The 22,252-nt window shown below is 39.2% G+C and overlaps 1 protein-coding gene across 1 annotated transcript in view; it reads left to right on the top strand.

The window, feature by feature from the left end:
• The window catches only part of SUSD4 (sushi domain containing 4), a 74,910-nt gene that overhangs the window by 34,586 nt on the left and 18,072 nt on the right, over positions 1–22,252 (top strand). The window contains 3 exon segments of the mRNA XM_061989638.1: positions 9,286–9,498; positions 16,587–16,766; positions 20,113–20,301. Coding sequence (XP_061845622.1) covers positions 9,286–9,498; positions 16,587–16,766; positions 20,113–20,301 — 582 coding nt within the window.

Genomic DNA, 22,252 nt, shown 5'->3' with positions numbered 1-22,252 from the left:
ACACAGGAATGTGAAGTCATTTTTCAATATAGAAGGAGGTCAGAAGTTTTCCTTGGGTCCATAGTAGGACCGAAATCAATCAAGGTATTTTTCCCCAGTATATATAATCTGCTTGCTCTCTAAAAGCTTTACTTGAGTAGAAGTGCTTTGCTTTGTGATCTGAAGCAAGTGCGAAAGGCGCAATGGCAGTCCTCATGTGGAAAAAAAGGTGGAAAATAAAAGTATGGGAAAAAACCTGCCAAACCACCTTGTCTTCCTCTACATCTTCTAGACCTGTAGGTAAATAACATCTCAACTTTGCAAGGCTAGCCAAGTAAGTACCAGCAAGCAAAACATACACAGAGGAAAAGGTAAATGAAAGTCGGATGGCTGCCGTGAGGTCCCGAACTAAGAAGAAAGGTCATGGTTTCATGGGTATGTGCATATAGAAAAAAAAATCACTATGGGGCATAAGAGCTCTCAGAGAGTCCAGAAGCATTACAGGATTTGTGTTAAGGTATCAAGTGCAAAAGCTGGAAATGGTGTACGTACCAACTTTTTTAATCCTTTGTCTCTCAGCCTTCTCCAGTGTACATTTTATTTAAAAGTTTGACATTATCGTATTCACACATTAATCCTGATTGTCCCTAAATCCAATTCTGCCTGTTCTTGGGAAAGTATAAAATCAATTTCTGTTGCACAGATGAAAAGTAAAAATTGTTGGATTACTATACTGTTGTGTGTAATAAAATATAGCATTATCTAGGGAAGTCTGTAGTTAATTAGACCATAAATATCAAACCCCCAACTCACACCTCTGAGTGTTTGATTTCTGCATCTTATAGAAACAAGGATCTCTGCTGAACAGTGACATTTCATTACTTTGGATTTGCTATGATGAATAATATTCTGTGCTATTGGCCTAGAAGAAATATTACTATAGTAACTAGCTCATGATTCATTTTTTTTATGGGCTTTTGCTATATTTCCTAAGGGATGCCTGTCTAGACTAAAAGTATTTAAACTAGCTCTTGGTAATGGTAATTAATTTTCTCCTGAGTGCTAAAAATATGAGACAGATAAACAACAATACTTAGATGCTGCTTTTAAAAAACACAGCAGGCTCATAACATTCTCGAAATTATGAGGCTGTGTTTTTGTTTTGTTTGGCACTTTTTTTTATTAGCAGCTTTCTGTGTCATTATTAATCCTGTTTAGTGACCTAAAGCTGGATTCCCACATGGACAATATTGCAAGTCCAATGAAATCCTTAGACATACAATATATAAAATATTACATGTGAGAATGAAAATATAAGTGGGGTTGACCGATTTAAGTAAAAGTAATGAGCTCACTTATTCATTTTACGTCAGTAAAAAGGAGATCTTTCCATAAGTTATGTCAACATTTTATATTTTGGATTTGTACATATTTAATTCCTTATGGGTCACCACTCAACAAGCACAAGTTGACTTCTTTATTAGAATGCCTTATCAGCATAAGGAAGGGGAAGATATGTTAGGTATGGACCCATTTATTGAAGCGTATACAGAGCATAATGTGCATTTACTGCATCCTTGTTTTTATTATGGTGACAGATGTTAATACACTAAACATTGAGTGGAGTTGTGCAATTTCATACATGTACCATAAATATACTTTTTCTACTCATAGCAGCATTGTGAACCTATGTTGTAGCTTTTGAATAGGAAGAAAAATGATAACCAAGTCCTGCTCTGATAGGGGGGTTGGACTAGATGGTCTTTCAAGGTCCCTTGCAACCCTTGAGATTCTGTGATTCTTGTGATGGAATTTCTTGTTTGTTGTTTTTTTTTTAATTTAGAGTTCATAGATCCTCAGGGTTCAGATAAGAAACACAGAACTGCCATTTTAGAATTATTTTAAAGTAGTTAAAAATGCCTTGAGTATAAAAGATGTGCATTAAAAAAAAGTTTATTTGAGCACATTTTATATTTTAAGTTACCTTAAAAATGTGAAATATTATTTGTAACATGGAAATTGAAGAAGTCATTATCACCTGCTGCTTTTTCACTGAACAGAAAAGAAAAATGTGTACATAAATTCCTGGTAGAGTTTGCAGTTTTACTAAAACTAATGGATTAATGGAAATGAAGAAAGTATTGGGCTTATATTTGTCAAAAGCTGAACAAACTCTGGCTTCAGGTTTTTAGTTATTTCTGCTTAATGCTTGATATCAGCTGGGCTAAGATTGTGCAAGTGTTGTCATTTTCAATGGCTTTTTTTAAAAACTAAATACCCAGTTAAAATGTTTAGGAACTGGGACGAAGTTAGGGGATTTCTTGTGTGATAAATTAGCTTTTATTCACCCTGAGTCATATTCCAGCATAGCCATGGTAACTCTGAAATAAAAAGGTAGAAGAATAGCGCTCTGTTAGCAGAACCACCAGCAGATTTACTTTCTCCCCTTTGTTTTTCATTTAAGTGATAGGAGGTTTAGAGGATCACGCAGTAGCATATCACATTTCATAAGGTTTCATAAATTATGCAGTCAGACTTGTTGGATTACAAAAGGCTGGTAGCAACAAGTGCTTCTTGCAGTATAAATGAAATGGTTTATTTACAAAGAAGACATAGCTGTATTAGTTGCGAGAAGTTATGATTGAAGGTACAGGCCTGTGCTTGTTAAGATGTTAATGAGAAGAAACTTATTTTTGAGAAGAAACAAATGCATCTTTTTAGTTTCCTGGGTGTTTACTCAATTGCTACTCTGATTATATTCTAAACCATCCTCTTTTTTTCCAGCAATTTTAAGTGTTTTCCTGTGAATCCTGTATCAAGATTGATATTCAAAATTAAAAATGGTGATCACCTCCATTGATAGAAAACTCAGCTTATTGCCAGCTGTATGACACTGGTCAAGCACCAGCTGGGGGGTGCTATCATTCCTGAGTGGTGAACGGTAATTGGAGTAACTAATTGGAGGTTTGACCCCTAACATAAAGATGCTCTTATTACATCTGCAATCACCTGCTTAGGGCCCTTGAACCTGCCCTCTTCATCTGCTGATGCTGTTGCCTTTCTCCCTGCTGAGATCCCAGGCAGAAGCAGCTCCACTGTGGCCTCTTTTGCCCTCTGTGTGTGCTTTGTGCTGTTTATGGCCCCTCATGTTCCCTCCCCTGTGCCCATTCTGGAGGGAACAGCAATCCCTAGGCTTTCCAGGGGAATGTCAGTTTGATTTAGCACAGAAATGCCCAGGGACTTGTCATGCCTGAATAGGGATTTTAAGGTTGAACTGATCATCGCTCTTAGGAGCATCTCTGAACTCAGTGCTCCTTTCTAAGTGCTCATTGAGAAGAGGAGAAAGAGAGTTGGTGAGCGTGATGGTGAGCAAGATTTGGTAGCATGGAGGTCTTAACAGGAGGGTACAAAGGCAGGTAGTAAATTATCTTACAGGTGGGTTGGAGTGAAGGAGAGTGGGAGGCCCTGTTTGGGGGAGAAGAGGACATGAAATGGAAAGATAGGAAAAAAGGGAAATTGCAAGTGAGGCCACCTTTCAGCCTTTTGAATTGCCTCTCTTGAAGCCTGATGCTCTTCATGCAGATGGGTGGTTTTGATGTTCATGAACTGCGTTGCACACTGATTTTCTTATTTTTCTCCTGTGACACTCTTTGGTTATATAAAGAAGAATAAAACTTAATGGTGTTCTTGATTATATAGATCAGCTTGTGGCTTAAGTAAAGTATCCACCCCCTGGAGGTATTATTTGCTGTCCTGTTTCTCCTACAAAGCAATTAGAACTTTTTTTCTTCCAATGGCTTGTTAGGTTGCCCTGGATAAAGCTCAGCCAAGTGAGGAGGGATATGCAACAGCACAGGGAGCTGGGAGTGTGTTCTGCAAGGATAGCAAGGGAGGTTGTGATTCACATCTTAAACAGGGCAGGGTTTTTCAAAGTTGCTGAAGTCTCAGGGAAGCTTAAGAATTAGTGAACCTTAAAAGGGTCACTAGGGATTAAAAGGAGTTTAGATTTTAGCAGGCATTTCACTAATGAAATCTCAGGTTTATAATTTCATTTCATTTCTGAGGCTAGATGCTAATCAAAGCACATCCTTCCTTTTCTTGTTACAGAGCTATGTGGATAGTTCAATTCATGTCATCAACAGTGAGGAAGCAAAAACAGCCAAAGGCACAAAATGCTATGGCTGCCTGGTTTTCACAGAAACAGGGCAGAAGCTCTGAAAGGGATGAAGATGACTTTTCTTTTGTACAAGACAAGCAGGCCCTCGGCATGATTGCACTTGTGGCCTTTCTGCTTTAGTGCTAATATAGCTTTTTACTGAGAGCTGGCTCAAGATAACCTGCTCCTGCAGTGTTTACAGACTACTTATAAAGTGTGCATCAAGGCAGTCTGGTCCTATCACAGGCTGCAAAGCCTATCCTTCCCTCCACCCCTGACTGAGATAAAAAGGACTTTCTGATTTAGAGAACTCAAATGCTGGTGCTGCTGTATGAGAAGCCTATTCTCCATCCTATTGAAGACAAATACTGAAAATAGTGTATATCTTTAATATTATTACACATTTTATGTCACTTTTTCCTCTCTGCGTGTATGTAACAAAACTAGAATGAAAGTGATGTCTGTGTTCAAGAATGGGTGCAGCCATTTCTGAGCTAACATGCATCAGTGGTGTGTCAGTGAAATGCTATAAAACAGTTTTAGAAGAAGTCCATCAAATCTAGGTTAGAAATCACCTTGCCAGCACCAGGAATTTACAAGGAGCTGTAAAGCTGGAGGTGAGGGAAGAGGGAAACAAGGAAAGCAAAAGAGGAAACTGAGAAAAAGATGTGTTGAGATAGAGAATGACAGGAAGAGCTGAGGGAGCTCTCATCTTCCTCCTGCCTTTTTTTTTCCTGGCATATCTGAAGTTCAACTGTGACTGTTATGTGTTACATCACAAATATAGTTTTCCCCTGGCTTCCAATATTTCAAGCTTTTCAACGGAGGTGACATGAAACTTTATATGTTTGAGAACATATAATGCAGCAACCTAGAAATACAGTCCATTGAAATGAATTATAATAGTTCATTTTATACCCCAAGGAAGGCATTGATTATTTTTCAGTCTTCTGATTAATTTGACATAATTTTTATCTGACTGAGAATACCAAGTAATTTAGGTAAAATAGGAACCCATATAAGCTGCCTGTGTTTTGTCCAGGTTAAGAGCACTGCAATTTCCTGATGACCTCCTGTTGGTCCAACAGTAAAAAGACAGTAAATACCACAACCAAATATATTCTGTGTCAACTGCATGTTTTACTGGTGATGATGACCTTATGTACTCATTAACTTTGTCAGAAGGTATTACTGTTCATTGTATTTTACACAACATCCATCTGTATCATGGTGACATGATAAAGTCTGCAACTTAGACTAAATATTAATATTAATTAATATTAATTAAATATTTTAATTACTGAGTCAATTCCAGCAGTAATGGTGTAGTCTTTACTTTAGGGATTTAAAGCTATTTAATAGCATCCCATAAAGTTGTTGCCTCTGATGCGATGTTGGTTATGATGATGGCTGCTGACCTCACTGCTTTTTTACTGTATAGGTAACATGAAAATTTACTGCTTTATTGACAAGTGTGTTGTATATTTTTTAGAAGTAAGTGCTGATGATTCCCTCTTCCTTCTCTATAACCATGAGAAAAAGTCCAGTAGTCAAAGTAAAATGTCATTCTTTTCCCCAAGGACTCATTGAAAGGTTTGTGAAGAAAGAGAATCCATTGTAGTTCCAAGTTTTTCTTTATATACTCTTTCCTGCAGGATAACACCTTTCTGTTGTAACCAAAAGATTGATTTATGTGACTTTTATAGTTCTTTCCAAAGACATATCTTGTGGCTCTGGCTGAAAAATGTTTTGTCTACTTTCATCAGATTCTAAAGGGACCAAAGCAAAAGGTGCCCCATCTGTAACATGAGATTACTCCTGCCATTATAAAAATTCTGTCTTACAACTTTGAGTAGCTGTTTTGAAATGCCTAGCTTTGAAAAGGGAAAGAAACTAAAAAGAAAGAAAATTTACCAAGCTGTATCTCATTGCAGACTTGCATTTACTGACTTTTGATAGGCTGGAGATTAACTAACTGAGATTATATGAAAAGGATCATTATGTAAAGGGACGAAGTCTGATATTAAGGACAACTGGAAGATGGCAGTCCTTGGCAGTCTTTTCAGCATTATTGTGTTTGAGTATTGTACCAGAAATTTCACAGTTAAATTCTAAGTGAATGATGGACATAGCTCTCAGCTCAATAAACTGTTGAAATACTCGGCGCACCTCTTGTGCAAGAGAGGAGCAACCTGGGTGAAAATCATAGCAGTCCCTGGCTACTCTAGATTATAATGACCCCTTCAAAAGCCCTGCAGTGCCCTCTGTGCGCTGCAAGATGTTGGGCACATGGGCAACCTCACTATACCTCCCTCACATACCTCCTGGTCTCAGCCAAAGCATAGGAAGAAGTGGCGCAGCACTGGCTTCACCACTTTGTGTCTGAATCATATTCATCTTCAAAAAGAAGCTCATCAGACAAATGACTTACACTGATTTTACTAGGACTAAGATTTGGGCCAAGCCTATTGTTGAATAACTATGGAGAAAATACATGGTTGAGGTTTTGTTTGTTTTGCCTTTATGATCATACCATGGGAAGTTACGGTATTGTGTGTGTGATCCACCTAACTGGCTATTCCCTGAGGCCTTTTCCTTCTTCCTTGCTTCAGGAACAAGTCATGAAAATGCTGCATGGAGGCAGTGATCCTCTGCTGATTCCATATGTCATCTTTTACTCAGTAGCTGAGTAACAGCTGGTTACTGGCTTTGTAGAAACTAGAGGATACATGATTCATTTTTTTTTTCCATTTGTGTCCCAGTTCCTTCTTGGGAATTCCTCCCGGGGACAGATTTGTCTGTGCACAAGTAGCACTTGAGAAAAAAACCCTAAGAGACCAACTTACTGCAAAATGATCCTTGGGACAAATGAAAATCTTTGCTTGGGAAAATTCACCAGAAAAATGGCAGTAAGGTCTCAGAATTAGGTTGCACTAGGGGAAAAAAAACAACATTCTTGCCTTCTGTGTTGGGTTTTGTGCTGACAGTCCCAAAATCTCTAACTTTGCATATTTGCCTTAATGGAAACTGATAAATGAGCTTGGCTCATTTTTTTACCAGGCAAATTTTATGTGACCTATGCACCTTTCTTCTTTTGTTGCAGAGGCATAGTAGCAAGCAATTGTGTACTTTTCCCTGATGTAGCTAGTAAGAAGGACACACATTTCAAGGTGGTTTTATAATATTCCTTGCCTGACTGCAAATTCTGAGATTAGTGAAGTAACAAAATTGAGCTAAATGTCATGTTATCCCTTGGTTTAATGGAAAATAGTTAAGATCATCACAGGCTTTATTGAAGGATATGGGTTTACTGCCTGAAGCATAAGAAGCTTCTTTTTAATCTCCAGTAAAAACGGACAGCTCTTCTCTATTATTAAGTATTGCCTACAGTGTATAATCCTACAAACATAATGACTGCATTTTTCCTTGTTCATCATGTTAGCAAATGATAGAGTCTTGGCCAATTTGCACTGGAGGCCTTGAGCCAGGTGGCAGAGGAGCGGGCGTGAATCTCAGAGACTTGTTGGACTTGACTACTGCTTTGACCCTTCAGTTCTCATGATAAACTTCACTGGATGGGGGAGCAAAACCGCGTAAGAGCAGACTATCTGCTGCTCTTGTGCTGCTTCAGCAGTGCAGAGAGAGGGGACACTAGTGAAATGTCTTTAGGTGAAGTGCCCCAGGTATTGGAGCACTCCAGAGCTGCAGAGGCTGGGTGTAGATGTTGGCTCTCTCCAGCACGCATGGCACGCAGGTATTTGGGCTGGCTTCTGACCATCAAGTTACCTCTTGGAAATTACAGCTTGGTGGGGTAGTTCAGCACAGTGACCTGGACTCGCATGAAATCAGCCATGTATGGAGTCAAGAAAATGCAATCCCCCACAGTGTACCCTGCCTCTGCTAGCAAGGACAGATAATTGGGCATAAAACACAGCGGCTTGCCCTGCACTTCTGTTCTCTACTGGCAGCTTTCAGCCAGGGAACTGAAGGGAGAAATTCAGTGTTCAAATTCCAAGAGCCCTTTACCACCTTCAGCACTCTCCGTTTGGCTGCCACAGCGTCACACCAAGCCCTTTGGTGGAGGGGATGATTTCGCCTCAGGAGATTTATTTTGAAAAGTCTTCTACTGTAATATCTTCCTTCTCTCTGAATGTACCATGGAGACACTTCATCCTTAGGAATTAGTTGGAGCTTTCTGATACTATTCTTTTAAAATCAAAACATTAAAGCTACAATGTGATGATTTTCAAATTTTCCAGGCATCCCTCCCACCGGCATTAATTGCCCTCTCACTGTTCCTGTTGCAAAGCTATTTGCTCTTTCAGTATGCAGTACTTGCTCCACGCTGCACTAAACCTTTGTTGCTTTGCAGTAAAAAAAGCTTCAGTTTATGCAAATGGCATTGAAATGAGTTTGACAAAGTGATAAACAGTCGCATTTTATGATTGCAACTGTTGGGTTTTTGTTTGTTATTTTACAGTTATTTTTTTGGAAGTAAAGGGCTTACAAACTCCCTTCTGGCGTCAATGCAGTAATACAGCGCTGCCATAACAGTGTTTCAAGAATTTGGTAGGGCTGCCAAGCCAACGTGAGAGGGGAAAGACATACATTGAACATCAGTATTTCTTTTCCTTGTGGTAGAGCTCCCTCCCAGCTTGAAATCTCCCCCTACCTACCAGCAGCTTATCGGTTTTAGTTTCTATATGTTTGGCTGGCAGTTAGATTTCATGCCCTTTTCTTTATTTCGTCTTCCTCTCTACTTCTGATACATTATTATTCTTTCCAGTGACTGTACCAGACCTCCAAAATCCCATAGTCCCCAAGAGTAATTACAGATACATTACTGTACAATCCCCACTGGTACACCGAGTCAAGCACTTTGTTTTTATCCAGGTCAGCTACTGAGGAATGTGGTTGACCTGGCTTCCTCAGTAAGCTGCATGACAAGGAAGAAGTATTTCTGTCACCTGAGTATTTCTGCTGTAGCTGGAGGTTGATCATCTCCAGAGTGTGGAGTACTTAAATAGGGCTGCCAGTGGTCATTAATGTAAAATATGAGGCCCCCATGAAGATGAAACGTCAAAGAGAAAAACCTGGGAAGAGTGAGGAGTAAATGACCACAATTTGATTTGTGTCTTTGTTTCACATAGGATTTGATGACCTACAAGCTTGTGCTGATCCTGGAGCTCCTGAACACGGATACAAGACACCCAGTGCCGGTGTCTTCTTTGAAAGTGTGGTGGTCCGGTTTCATTGCCAAGAAGGATACAGGCTTAATGGTACTTCAAAAAAACTTTGTGTGAGACACTTTAATGGCTCCCTGAGCTGGAAACCAAGTGATAAACCTGTGTGCCTACAAGAAGGTAAGTCAGTTTTCTTAAAACAGTTCACCGGTGGCATTTGTCCATATACCATGTCTGTGTCTCAGCACAAAACACAAATGACTGGAGTCCATTTCACTGTGTTTTATGTGACACATACCTTATTCCCATCTATAATCCCCATTTGTCAGCTACATTTATACCATAAGAGGTTGTGTGTATGTGTGAACACATGCATGTGTTGAAAGAGACATAAAGAGGTGTGAAGGAAAAAAGATAATACATTTCTCCTTTTAACTAGTTACAAATTGATGCAGAGAGGAAAAAAATAACCTCCAGTGTAAGTAAACTTGTTTGTAACTATTTATTACAGCTGCCCACTTAATACTCCTTTCTGCAATATTTTACTAGGAAAATATACATTTCCAGTGCTACTGCTCCTGCTAATTTTTAAGCTTTAAACAATTATATTTTATGACACGTGCATGATTCAAGTAGGAAAATCAAATATGCATGAAGGAAGTAGGAAAATCAAATACTGCAGAAGTTTGAAGTCACAGCAGAAGTTTACTTTGAGATAATTCAGATTATAATGGCACAGACCTATTTATTGTATTGCATTTTTAAATTTGTATTTAGTTTTAAATAATGAGGACTTTAATTACCTAACTCCTAGATGAAGAAAGTAGAGGCAGAATTAACTTGAATATTGTAAGCATAAATTTTAGCCAAAATGTGTCCAGGCAGCAGAAATGAGATATTTCACCAAGTGTGTTAAAAATGTAACTTGATTTTTTTTTATTATTATTTATTTTTGGTCAACAGAGCTGTTAAAACCAACAGTCATGAAAGGTGTTAGTTAAACCAAGTGTGTGTTTCAGTTTTGTGACTTTACTGAAGTCATTAGCCATTGCTGCGTTACCTTCAAGGTGCAACAAGATAAATTCTATTTCAGGATGCCTTCCATGATTTAAAATTAGATAAATATATGGGCTCCATTCAGAAATAGTCAAAGACTGATGTGGCTCATAAATACACCCCATAGGGTCATGCATTGCTCAACATGTATAAAAACTGCAAGTACTTATTTATGCTGAAGAGTGGATGTGCATGAGAATCCTGTGCCCAGACAGGGGTGCATGAACGGACGGTCTACAGCAGGAGCAAGCAAGGCTTGGGAGGACCTAGCTCAGGAGTTACACATGAAGGGAACAGCTGGCTGCAGGGTACAGAGATGTGAGAGGCACGATTGTGAGTTGTATCATGATATGCACTGAGATGACAGCTGATGTATAGAACGTGAGAGCAATGGGGGCCAATCATACCTAGTCATAATGGTGGCGTGACTCAGCTTCAAAGGAACAATGTCATGTATGAAAATGACACTCTCTTCTGTTACAGCCACCTTTCATAAATGCCCTTGTCTCTCATCTAATGGTTATTTAAGAAAAAATATGTCTAGAGTGACAGCAGAATATGTCTACGCTGAGTGTTTGAACTACCAGAAAAAGCTACAAAGCTTGGAAAATCTATTTTCTTAATGACTACAGATAGCTTCTAGGAATTTTGATATGCATCTCTGAAATAGTACCTGGAGCATTCACTGCCGTTTTTAAAATAAGCGTTAACATGTTTTATCGAGTACTCAAACCTCTTCCTGCACTCCCCAGTCCAGCAGAAATCTGTGGAGAAGGTTTCTGATCGTAGTGTGCCATCAACAGCAAAACATCCACTGATGTCAGTGCGATGAACACCGGAGACAAGTGTTTTCCAAAAAGGAAGAAATTGAAAGATGAGATTGTGATGCATGATGTGACAACAGTTGCTTAAGAGATAATCGTTACTTTACAGCACAGAACACTTAAAAAGATTGCTAGCCAATTCTTTGGTCAAGCTTGAAAGTAGCTGTAATTATGTGATTAGTCTTATTAAAGTTCTGTGCTCAAAATTAGGCATACGCAGAAATGCTTTTTGTTATTTGTAATGAAGAGTGCATGACCCTGATTTAGGATTTAGTGAAGCAAGTGCTTAAGAACTTTCCTGATTAATGGTATAATAATATCTCAGGTATTATTAAAACAATCCTAGGGTTTAGCAATAGGAAGAAAAAAAAAGATGATAGAATTAATTCTTCTTTCCAACTCACAATCCAACCATTGATTCAGAGGAAATAGTAAGCAGAGGTTCAGTGGTGATCCATGAGACCTAAGCATTTGCTTAAGTGCTTTCTAGAGTGATCCTTTTGTGCAGTGGGAGGAGAATCATGAGTGAGGGCGACGATAGGGAGGTAGGCTGTGTGGGAACATGGCACATCTGGACAACAGTGAAGGAGGAATTATAACAAGGATTTGTAGTTCTCAGCTGTCTAATGACGTACATAAAAGTCCTCACTGAAGAAATTCTGTAATAATATATAAAAAGAAATTTACAATTTGTAGCAACTACTGGAGAATTAAAAAGTTAATGTTTCACCTTTCACCATTAGCTGTCATGTGGCAAAGTAAACTTTATATTGCATGTACTGGTTTAAGGTGGGGGCTGACTGCCATGTATGCTATGCTGTGCTTTACACACCTCTCATCGCAGTCTATGTAAATGTCAGATATTGCCAGCTGAACTTAAACAGTAAAAACACTGAATGCTTTGGAGTTCAACTTAATGTCAGGAGTTTGGATTCAATCAAGGACAGTTACATGTAATTTTATGACTATGGATTTTTTACATTCCGGTCTTATTATGTGTTTCTAGCAAATTTCTATTTTTTTCCAAAATTCTAGAGCAATTTCTAATCACAAATTAATGCTGTTTACCAAAGGAAGTAAAGCAGCTTGTTTCAGAATGCAATTGATTTAAAAACTACTACATTTTTGCCTGGAGTTCTTCATGCAAGGAATTCAGTTTTATAGCTCTGTCATTTGCTGTTAATTGGCAGGAGATTTGAAGTGTCATACAAGAATGAAGGTACATGACTAGGTAATGCTCTGTCCAAAATCTGTGTGCGTAGAGTTATATCCTCGTGTTGATCTATAGCATGTTGTGACTGTGACTTCCGTAATTTCTAATACTGTTATGCACATAAATACCGAAACTCTAAGGTAGGAATTTTGTATTTACTGTTTAAGAGCAATATGTCATGTTGTTCACACTTTAATCTAATCTTCTCCTACTGTGATAATGTGGCTGCTGAGACTGTTGCCCTATTTGGAACAAATGATACCTCTTTCCTAAGATTGAATCTAAATTTACAGTCTGCATGGAGATGGCAACCAAGCAAAGAGCTATGCCTTTCTCTCCCAGTGCTTCACCAGGTGGATTTTGAGATGTCCTCAGTGCCTCATTTTCCCACTGACAGAGATGATAAACGTGCAGTGAAAGTAGTGGACTGAATACAGTTTGGCTACATTTTTCCTGTGTGACATTTAGCACTTGTTTCTCTTTGTCTGTAGACCCGTGAGATGACCGAAATATTTTTATTTCTTCGTCCCTTGTCTGTCTCGCCCAGTGTTTGCTGATTCTTAAGCCTGATCACAAACTTAGCCCAACAGTCACAGATCTTAGGTGAAATCTCTGTGCACTATTGTGATACAAGCAAAGACAATAAAGTGTTATTTCACATACACTGAACTACTGTGTTTGGCATCCACAGAACCATCTCACTAACACAGTACTCTGGATTTAACACTAGCAAAAACCAAGAGACAAGACAAATCTTAAATGTTTACTTTTAAGAGCACACAGTCCTGATGAGCTGTCCCTGCATTCAACCCATTCTTCATGATGTTCCTTTGATCCTTTCTCCCTATTCCTCTCCATTCCAACTTGTCAATGTCATGGCTAGATATACTCAAGGCTAATTCAGAAACCTCTGTACAGTGAGATATATAGGAGCACTGGACCTCTGCAACTCAGTTTACATATAGGCTAGTGAAAAAAAGAGGCCAGAGCACAGGCCAGATCACTGTTCTTCAATGGTACATACTGTTCCAGTGCTAGAAAGGTCCATGACAGGGTTTGGCTAATGTCAAGCAATGCCTACAAGCACCTTCTGGATTAGCACAGACCAGGGACAATTTTTGGAGGGCGTTTGCCCTGCAATGGACACAAGTCTACTGGTGCCCATGGGTGGTCTGACTATCTCCATGCCTGCCTTCAGAGTTGCCTTTGTGGTCAAGGGAGGAGGGCGGGTGGTCCTCCTTTTCCATGGGCTGGAAGAAACAGTTCTGAGACGTGTTGAATGGTTTTCACATAAACGAAAGCACCATAACTATAGCATTTAACAAATTTTACTCTTAAGTCTTCCTATGATGAGGGATACACTTGATTTGCTAAAGCCAGGAATTCCTGCATCTTCATCAAAGTTAGATCAAGATGAGCCCTTGCACCTGCAGGCTGTTGGGCCTCACCTCTTTGTGCCTCCACAAGATAAGATAAGAAATGTGTTCCTAACTGGGGTGTTCTTTCTGCTGACCTATTTTAATATTCACACAGTAGATAAAAGTACATCATGTAAAACTGCCAGAAAGGAGTGTAAGTCACAGCCATTGCTGCTCGACGCTGGTTAAAGACCGTGGATTCCCTTAAATGGTTTAGCAGCTTCCTCGGATTTACTGAAAAGTACTTAGAATAAAGTTTATTTTCTAGGACAGGACATTTCAAAATTCCACCGCTTACTCTCAGCTTTTCCAAGCAGAGTTTGTGTCAGCTAATCCAGTTGTTTGTGGAGAGGTAGCTACTGCAAGTTATGTTGGACTAAATGCTAAACAATACAAATCCTGCCAGTGGGAAAGCATTTACTCACAAGGCATCAGGAAAAAGAGCTGTAATACAGTGGTCCATAGGCCTCATGTTTAGCTGGGGCTTGTAATAGGCCTGTTATGAAAGTCAGCCAGGATGCCGCTGGCGAAGGATGAGCAACTTATCATTGTTCTCTGGCAACACCCAGCTGATTAAAATGATTCAATCTATAGCTGTTACTTGGAATAATGGGAATGAAGTCACTGCAATAGATCATTGTTACGGAATCAATTTCCCCCACTTTGAAAGTGAAATCTAATATTTTACTGCACTATACGTAAATGCACCTCTTCTATTTGTATAGCAACAGAAAGCTATTATACCAAAAGAGCGAGCTGTTGATTGATGTTGTCTTCTGACATCTATCTCCCACCTTTTCCTGCATGGATGCTGTGAAGGAACCCCATCTCTCTGATCTTACACTCAGGCCCAGGGCAGCCTCTTCATGACAGCTTTCAAGGCTTAGCATCCGGCATTTCTTACAGGGCATCCTCTGCTGTCTCCTCTGCTGATTAACTTGCCAGAGAGAGAAAATTGTCCAGTCTTTGAAGGTGATGTCTGCACTGTCATCATAGTGCACTGTATAACCTTCTGTTAGGGCTCGCATTCTCCCTGACTTGGGTATTTATAAATGAATAAATTCTAATAAAATGTCTTGCTGCAGGTTCTCAGACTGCCTGGCAGACTGCCAGCCCTTCCTCTTACAGGCAGCAGGAGGTACCTGCAGCAGCAGCCAAGAAGCTAAAAGTAAGAAGAGAAATTAGAGGATTTTTGACTAGTATTATGCCCAGGCCCCATACTAAAAGTTAGCCAAGTACAATGTATTTTAGAAAACATCTTTATAATGGGAAGGTACAAAGGAAAATGTTTTAACAGGGGAAGCAACACTCTTCCACTTCATGTTAGCAAAATTTAGTGATGGAGTCTCAGAATTACAGATCCTCTAGTTTGCCTAAATAAAGAAATAGGTTATGAAATGTATTTGCTGTTCGTATTTTGCATGTGCTATGCTAAATGACAGTTTATCTTGCTTCTTGTTGTGCTTCTAAGCAAAGAAGTAGGCTGTTGCTGTCACTTTAATTGATGCATGCCCACAGTTAATTGCTAAATACAAATGCTGAGTTGCCTCTTCCTCTTTAGTGAGAAATGCCCATGAAAATGGCAGAAACTGTCTCTTTTTTTCAAGTCTTGGGGGATTCCTAAACTTTTGATCTAATAAATACTACATTCCTAAATTAAGATAATTGTCTCCTGTGGTAGAAGTGTTGGGGAAAACCAGCATAAACCAGGCTTATAATATTTTTATTGTCTTGCTTTTCTTTGAAATACTTTGTGGGTTTTGATGCCTGGAAACCTCTATCACCATCTCTATCATGGATTGACTGCTAGCAGACAAACAATTATGTTTTCCCAATATTTTATCTTTTCCTCACTTTGCGTTTATGAGGAGGGTGAACTTTGAGTCACCTGGACTATTTTTAATATCCTCGTGGCTTGTCTCTCAGTTACTTGGTATTAGCAGAGGGATTTTTACACTACATTGCCTTTTCCTCCCACTTTCCACAACATCTTCCATTTTTTAGTCTTCTGGGTTTTATTTTGTATTTTGGTGTCTTTGGCACTGGCACATACAGTGATGGTACATGTATCACAGACAGGTAATAGAGCCCATGCCTGTATATCACTAGAGGTTTGTAGTAATTTCTTTTGTTGACAGTCTTCCACAAGCACTTGAGATGATGCTGCTCAGAGCCTTAAAAGGCATGCCATCTAAAGGCATATGGATTCAGGCACATAAAATTATCTGATTTAAAACAGAATCGGTAAGATTAAAGTGAAGTGTTATTCTCATAACAAACCCTGTGGAGTGGAGCCAGATAAACACTTGTACCTGATTTTCATCTGTCTCTCTGCTAAAACTGCAGTTTTTCTGTGTTCCTCATGTCATACCTGTATTTTATCTTTTCTTTCGTCCTGTCCTTAGTGCTGTCAGAGGGTCTGCCTTCACACGGGGGACTTTGGGATAGGCAGACTGCAGTGTAATTTTGTAATGGAAGGACAAAATTAAAAAGTCTTCCTAAGTGCTCTTGATTTTATTTGTTTAAAAGATTTTGGGGGAATGGTCCATTATTGTAGCACATCAGCTTCTACTACAGTGCTGTGGACTTTGTAACCGATGGTTAACTAGGGAAAGGATGTATTTACTGAAATGCATGTATTTTCCAAATGATTTAAGCAGAGCACTTACATTAACTGACAACTTTTGGTTAAAAGCTTGATTATTGAATAGCTAGCCATGTTTTTTTAATTAAGTTACTATTTTTTTTTTCATGAAGTCACAGATTGCCTTGTTCCACATGTTGAAGATGCAGAGATTCATAACAAGACATACAGGACTGGCGATAAGTTAATAATCAGCTGTCATGAAGGATTCCAGATTCGTTACCCTGACTTAGACAACATGGTTTCAATATGTCAAGACGATGGAACATGGGATAACCTACCCATTTGTCAAGGTTTAGTACACCAGCACATCCTGTTTTATAGCTCATGCACCTTGTGATAGTTTGCCACTTCTTTTCTTCCACAGTTGTAAGGATGTCGGTGATCTAATAAGCTCCACTGTACAGTATTTGAATAGTGCTGCTGCTAAGATTCTTTTGATTTCTCTTCCCTGTTGCTCACTGCATGAAGGAAGATGCCACTTTCTGAACATACCCATACTTAAAATACTACTTTAAATACTGCTTTTAGTTTCTACTCTAAAATCTGACACAGATATATTGCATTAAAAAAAATAATAAAGCAGGGTTAAATCAGTCAGAAGTTCAGCAAAAGATCTTCACGTTTTTGCACCAGCTAATTTCTGGAAAGAGTCTAGCTGCAGTTGTCTTTTCTTTGCCTTGTGCAGCAGGCAGGCATAGAGAAGAGAAGCTGCAACCTGTTCTTCTATCAGAGTTTTCAGCAGAGTGGTTGATCAGGTTCACACACCATTAGACTCATAGATATTGTCTGAAAATGTATGGTGTGCACCAGAATTATTTTGGCCAGAAAAGCCATTAGCCGTAACACTAGTTGTATTAGCAGTTTGGGATCCCAGTTTTGCTTAGCCTGCGAGAAATGGTTGGGAGTAAGCCAGCTTTAGTCAATGGAAATTCGGTTAACTCTGGGCTGCTGTTGCCTTTACTAACGTGTGTGTTAGTACCTTTGACTTGTATTTAACCAATTCACATCTTGGTAACAACTTGACCAGATGAACAGCATCAAGGCATTTTAACTCTCTGTGTTAAGGGCTCGACTGGATTAGTATTAACTTTCTCAAACCCATCTGTTGTTTCCTAAAGCTGACAGTTCTCTGTAGGCAATTAATTATAGCATTAACATCAATCTGCAGAGTTGGCGCAGGCAGGCAGGGGAGGAGCGATGGTGGCAGAGTGAGACGTGAAACTCAGGGCATTTCTGATGTGATGATATTGATGAGCAGCTGAATCAGAAGTTAGAGGAGCTTAGTTTATATGGATATCCACCATTAGGACTCTCGGTTTGGGGCACATCAAACTGTCCCCCAAGGTGTTATCTTAGACTACGGCACAGAAATCTGGGCACATTACAAGGATAGCTCAGTGTTTTAGGTGCCCGTGTTGAACAATGGCATCGTGTATGACAATATGAAGTATACAGCCCATTTTTGAGAGTGGGTGCACCTCACATCTAATTAAGGTAATTTGGTGAGGTGAATATTCAAAAGATTAATGTGCGGGTACTGTAGTTGCCAAAGATCCAGGTGGAAATTTTGTGACAGCCAGTATTAGCTGGGTAAGCAAAAGGACCCCAAGTATCCCTTGGCTTGTTGCTTTCTTCTGTTGTTGTATTTCTTATGAAACACAATCAATTGCTGCTACTCAATATTCAAGATTAACTGCTTTTCAAAATAAAAAGAGTGACAGTAAAAGTTAAGAAATCAATTGCACAAGAGCCAAGTGCTTTAACTACTAGACAGGTAGAGACTAGGCAATTCTGATTCAAGTATCTACCATATTTTGCCAAATTCTATAAGCCTGTTCCACAATTGTCTCCAGAATTTGCTTTTTTGCTATATCAAGCACTAATAATATCAAAGCCACTTATCTACTTGCACTAAATAGATTGTCAATTACATTTCTGTGTCCCTTTGATTACAACAGGCAGGAGAGTCTCATGACACCAAGATGCCTTTCTTCCTGCGAGAGCAGAAGGGAAATGATTGTAGAGCATGGAAGAATCCAAACTCAAGCTATTCTTGCCAAGAGATAATAATGATAATTTCTGATCTGGAATGATGATTTTTAGAATTTAAAAAAAAAAAGTCAAAGTGAAATTTTCAAGAAGCTTGAGATATTTGGAGACATTTTCACAAACACTTGGCTCTTGTACAAACTCAGGTAAATCTCTGTTCTCCATTAAAAGGAGCCCAATAAGCAGTAAAATTCTGTGCCAGTAGGACAAAATTTTCACTGATGAGGGTGCAAGGAGAGTAAGCTTGGTCTTGCTTTGGCAGTCTATGCTCTTTCTGTCCCATTGGAGGCTGCTTATGTCATCCTGCTCAATGGGCTACTCAGTTTGCAGGAACCTTTGTGTTATGTGTGGAGCATGCTTGATCAGGGGGTACGAGCAATAGCCAGTAGATAGAATGTTTGATGCTTTATTTGAGCAGGGAGATAGCCAGCTAGTAAAACAGCTATGAAATCCATTGCTCTGGTAGTACAGTATGCTGTACTGGTATCTTTTAGATACCAGTATCTTACAAGTTCTTAGGCTGGTTTTAGTTTTTCCCTCAGGCTTAAAATTGTGAGAGTCCTATGAACATCATTCAGAAATTCCTAGTAGTGGCAAGAGACAATATATGGGTTGCCATACTGCAGCTCCTATTAGTCTCATAACTTTATGATACTATTTTTCATTCCCTGATTACTAATCATCTTTCCTCCACATTACTGCAAATTAAAAAAATCAACAGGATTAAGTATTACCCAGAGGGTCATTTCTAAGGCCATGAGGAATTATTTTGTTCTCTCTCATACAAACTCTCATTTAAAAACCATCTCAAAACAGACTCTGAATGTATGTGAATGACATGTTATAAAGTCATGTTGTCTATTAAATTCACTGCTTACTCGTGCACCATCTATGGCTAGTGACTGTTTAACTGTCAGCACTCACTACCATCCATGGTACAAATCCCTCAGAAGTAATTCCAGAAGTAGAGCGTATTCTCTGACTACGTTTACAATTTCTGGTGATAACAGGTACCTCAACTTTTTATAACCTAATCTGAGACCTTATTCAGTGTTTATCATGGGACTACTCATAGGAAATCATGTCCCTTTGGACCTTCTCAGACTGGAATTTCAAAATTATTACTTCCATCTGCAAATCTTTTACTGCTCTGTGCAATTTGTCACAGGAACCATTTTAATATAAAAGATTATTTACGTGCCTGTCAATTTTAAGAGAAGGAATAAAACTCATGGTTTATATAAATGACAATCTTTATTTGTTAAAGATTCTACCTCAAAAATAAATTGCCATCTGCTAAGCCAGTGAATGTTTGTGAAACAAAATACTGTCATTTTCAGTAAACCTTTCCTGGATTTGCTGAGAGTGAATCCCACACTAGCAAAGTGTGTGGGCTGAACAATAAAAGCATTTGAAACAGGGTAATGAGGCATATGTATCTGAGGGACGTCACGCACACATGCCAATCATGGCAGAGAAGCTGAAAAACACTGCACTCTGCAATTTAGGAATTGTAACCAAGATGTGTGAAGATGTCTGAGATAAGCACCTTGTAATAAAAGATACCTCCCTCTTCTTAATTTGCAGGTTGCCTGAGGCCATTGGTTCTTCCTCATAGTTACATTAACATGTCTGAGTTCGAGGCCTCCTTCCCTGTAGGAACAGTGGTGTACTATCAATGCTTTCCTGGATATAAACTAGAAGGGGCAGAGGTCCTTGAGTGCATGTATAACCTTATCTGGTCAGATAGTCCACCTAGGTGCCTTGATGTGGAAGGTAAATGTCTTATTGTTTGTTTCTCTTTCAGTTTTGCAAAATCAGCATGCTCTAAATGATTGGAACTCCAGGCTATAACTAAGGTTCTGTTGTTTGTTTCCACTGGCCACGCAGAGCCTGCCTGTTTTTGTTGCGTGCCACCTAGTGTGGCTCACCGCACCATTAGTTCTTGGTGTTCCCTAACTAATATTTGCTCTCTCAGTGTCCTAAGTGAAAGAGGGGGAGCTCATAATGGTGATTACTTTGCCCTTACAATGTGAATTCTTTGCAGTTTTGCTAATAAAAGTACCGAGAATTCACATTGGTGTGCAGATGGTCGGAGTTCTTATAGATATGAATGGATTTCCATGACAAACTTAAAAAGTACTCCATAAAAAAATATTCAATGGGCTCTGCCAGCTGCAAACATTGTCTAGTACTACACAGTGCTACGTGATGGAATATTTGTTGTCTCTCATAGCAGTGACCCTTAAGGAAGGATTTGCAACCAAAGTGAGTGAGCTAATTTATTGATTAGGAACATAAAAACAGTTCAGTGTAAAACAGAGGTAAATTGTACCAAGCCAAAAGGAATAATCTGTGACTACAGCTGCAGTGCTGGAATGGAGGATATTGTAGTGCATTTACGTTTGCATCCCATACATTTAAAACAAAGATACTGAATGGAATGCTCCCTACACCGTCAAAACCTTGTCAACTACCTTCCTCCGTCTTCATACTGCATCTTGAATGGAACATCCTAGCAAGTCATCGGAATCCATATACATCCTCTGCATTTCATTCCCCTAAAAGGACTACATTTTTGCTCTATTTCAAGCCTTTCAAGGAAGGTATCTGCATGTAGAATTTAGCTATAAAAACAACTGCAGGAATTCATATATGATGCTTATGTCACGGAGCTAAATGCTAGGCATTTTGGAAGTGCAAACATTTGCCAACAGGATCAACAAAATGATGTACTGCACAATAATAGTAAAATCATCCTCCTTTTTACCCAAGTCAAGTTCTAAAATTCAAAAATGCCTTTGTAATTTTGGAGTGACTTAAGATGATTTTTTTAACATTTCTTTAGCCCACCATAAAAGGTTAATCCCAAATTGGCTCTTTGTAAGCCATTTTTTTGAGATTTGGGTTTTGTTGTTTATAACAGAACTACATTTAAAAAAAAATCAGAAGGTCCCTGTTAGGTTTAATCCAAAGAGCACATTTTGATAAAAACAACAGTTCTTCAGTCAGGAAGATCAGAGCACTGAAATACAGAAACTCAAGGGTATGAAGCAGAAAAAGTTTGTCTTGCCCTCACTTAACACAGGTGAGCATTCCACTCCTGTCAAAAATCCCTGAGAAAACTCCTCTGCTTATTGTTTATTGCTTGTATTATAAAGTCGTGGACCATCTCTTTCTTCCTGATGACTTAAAACATGAGGTAAGAACTGCTGCCCTGACAGCCCTACATTTTAAATGAAATGTCAAAAGTTATCATCCCCAGTCAGCTATGATGATCTGTGATGGGGGAATTCATGTGTGCCAATAGCTGGATCAGGGCCATCTGGGAGGCCTCCTGAGTTTTGATTTAGATCCAGCCTCCCTTTAAATCACTTTCTTATTGCTGTCTTCAATTGTTAAAACTTTCTGGAGTGATTTCGTGTTGGCATCTCATCTGTGCGTGTGTTGAGTGAAGCACAGGAGACTGAGGCCTAGAGCATAATGCTTGCAAGAGCAGGTTCACCTCAGCTTTGGGGCTCTCACTGCTTCTGGTGGGGCAGAAGAGAGAGCAGCGTCACTAAAAGGCTACTGGTGACAAGTCTCCTTGTGGACTCTGCTGTAGGCATGCTTTAGCTGGTATGCAGTGAACTTCAAAATTGAATCCTGATAGGGTAAGTCCACTTGAGGTGCCCTCATTCGAACTGTTCAAGTGATTTGTGCAAGGAGCTCTAGTCTCCGGGAAGCT

This window comes from Colius striatus, chromosome 2 (genome assembly GCF_028858725.1).
Source record: "Colius striatus isolate bColStr4 chromosome 2, bColStr4.1.hap1, whole genome shotgun sequence".
Lineage (NCBI taxonomy): Eukaryota > Metazoa > Chordata > Aves > Coliiformes > Coliidae > Colius > Colius striatus.
This window is presented reverse-complemented; position numbering and strand designations above follow the sequence as displayed.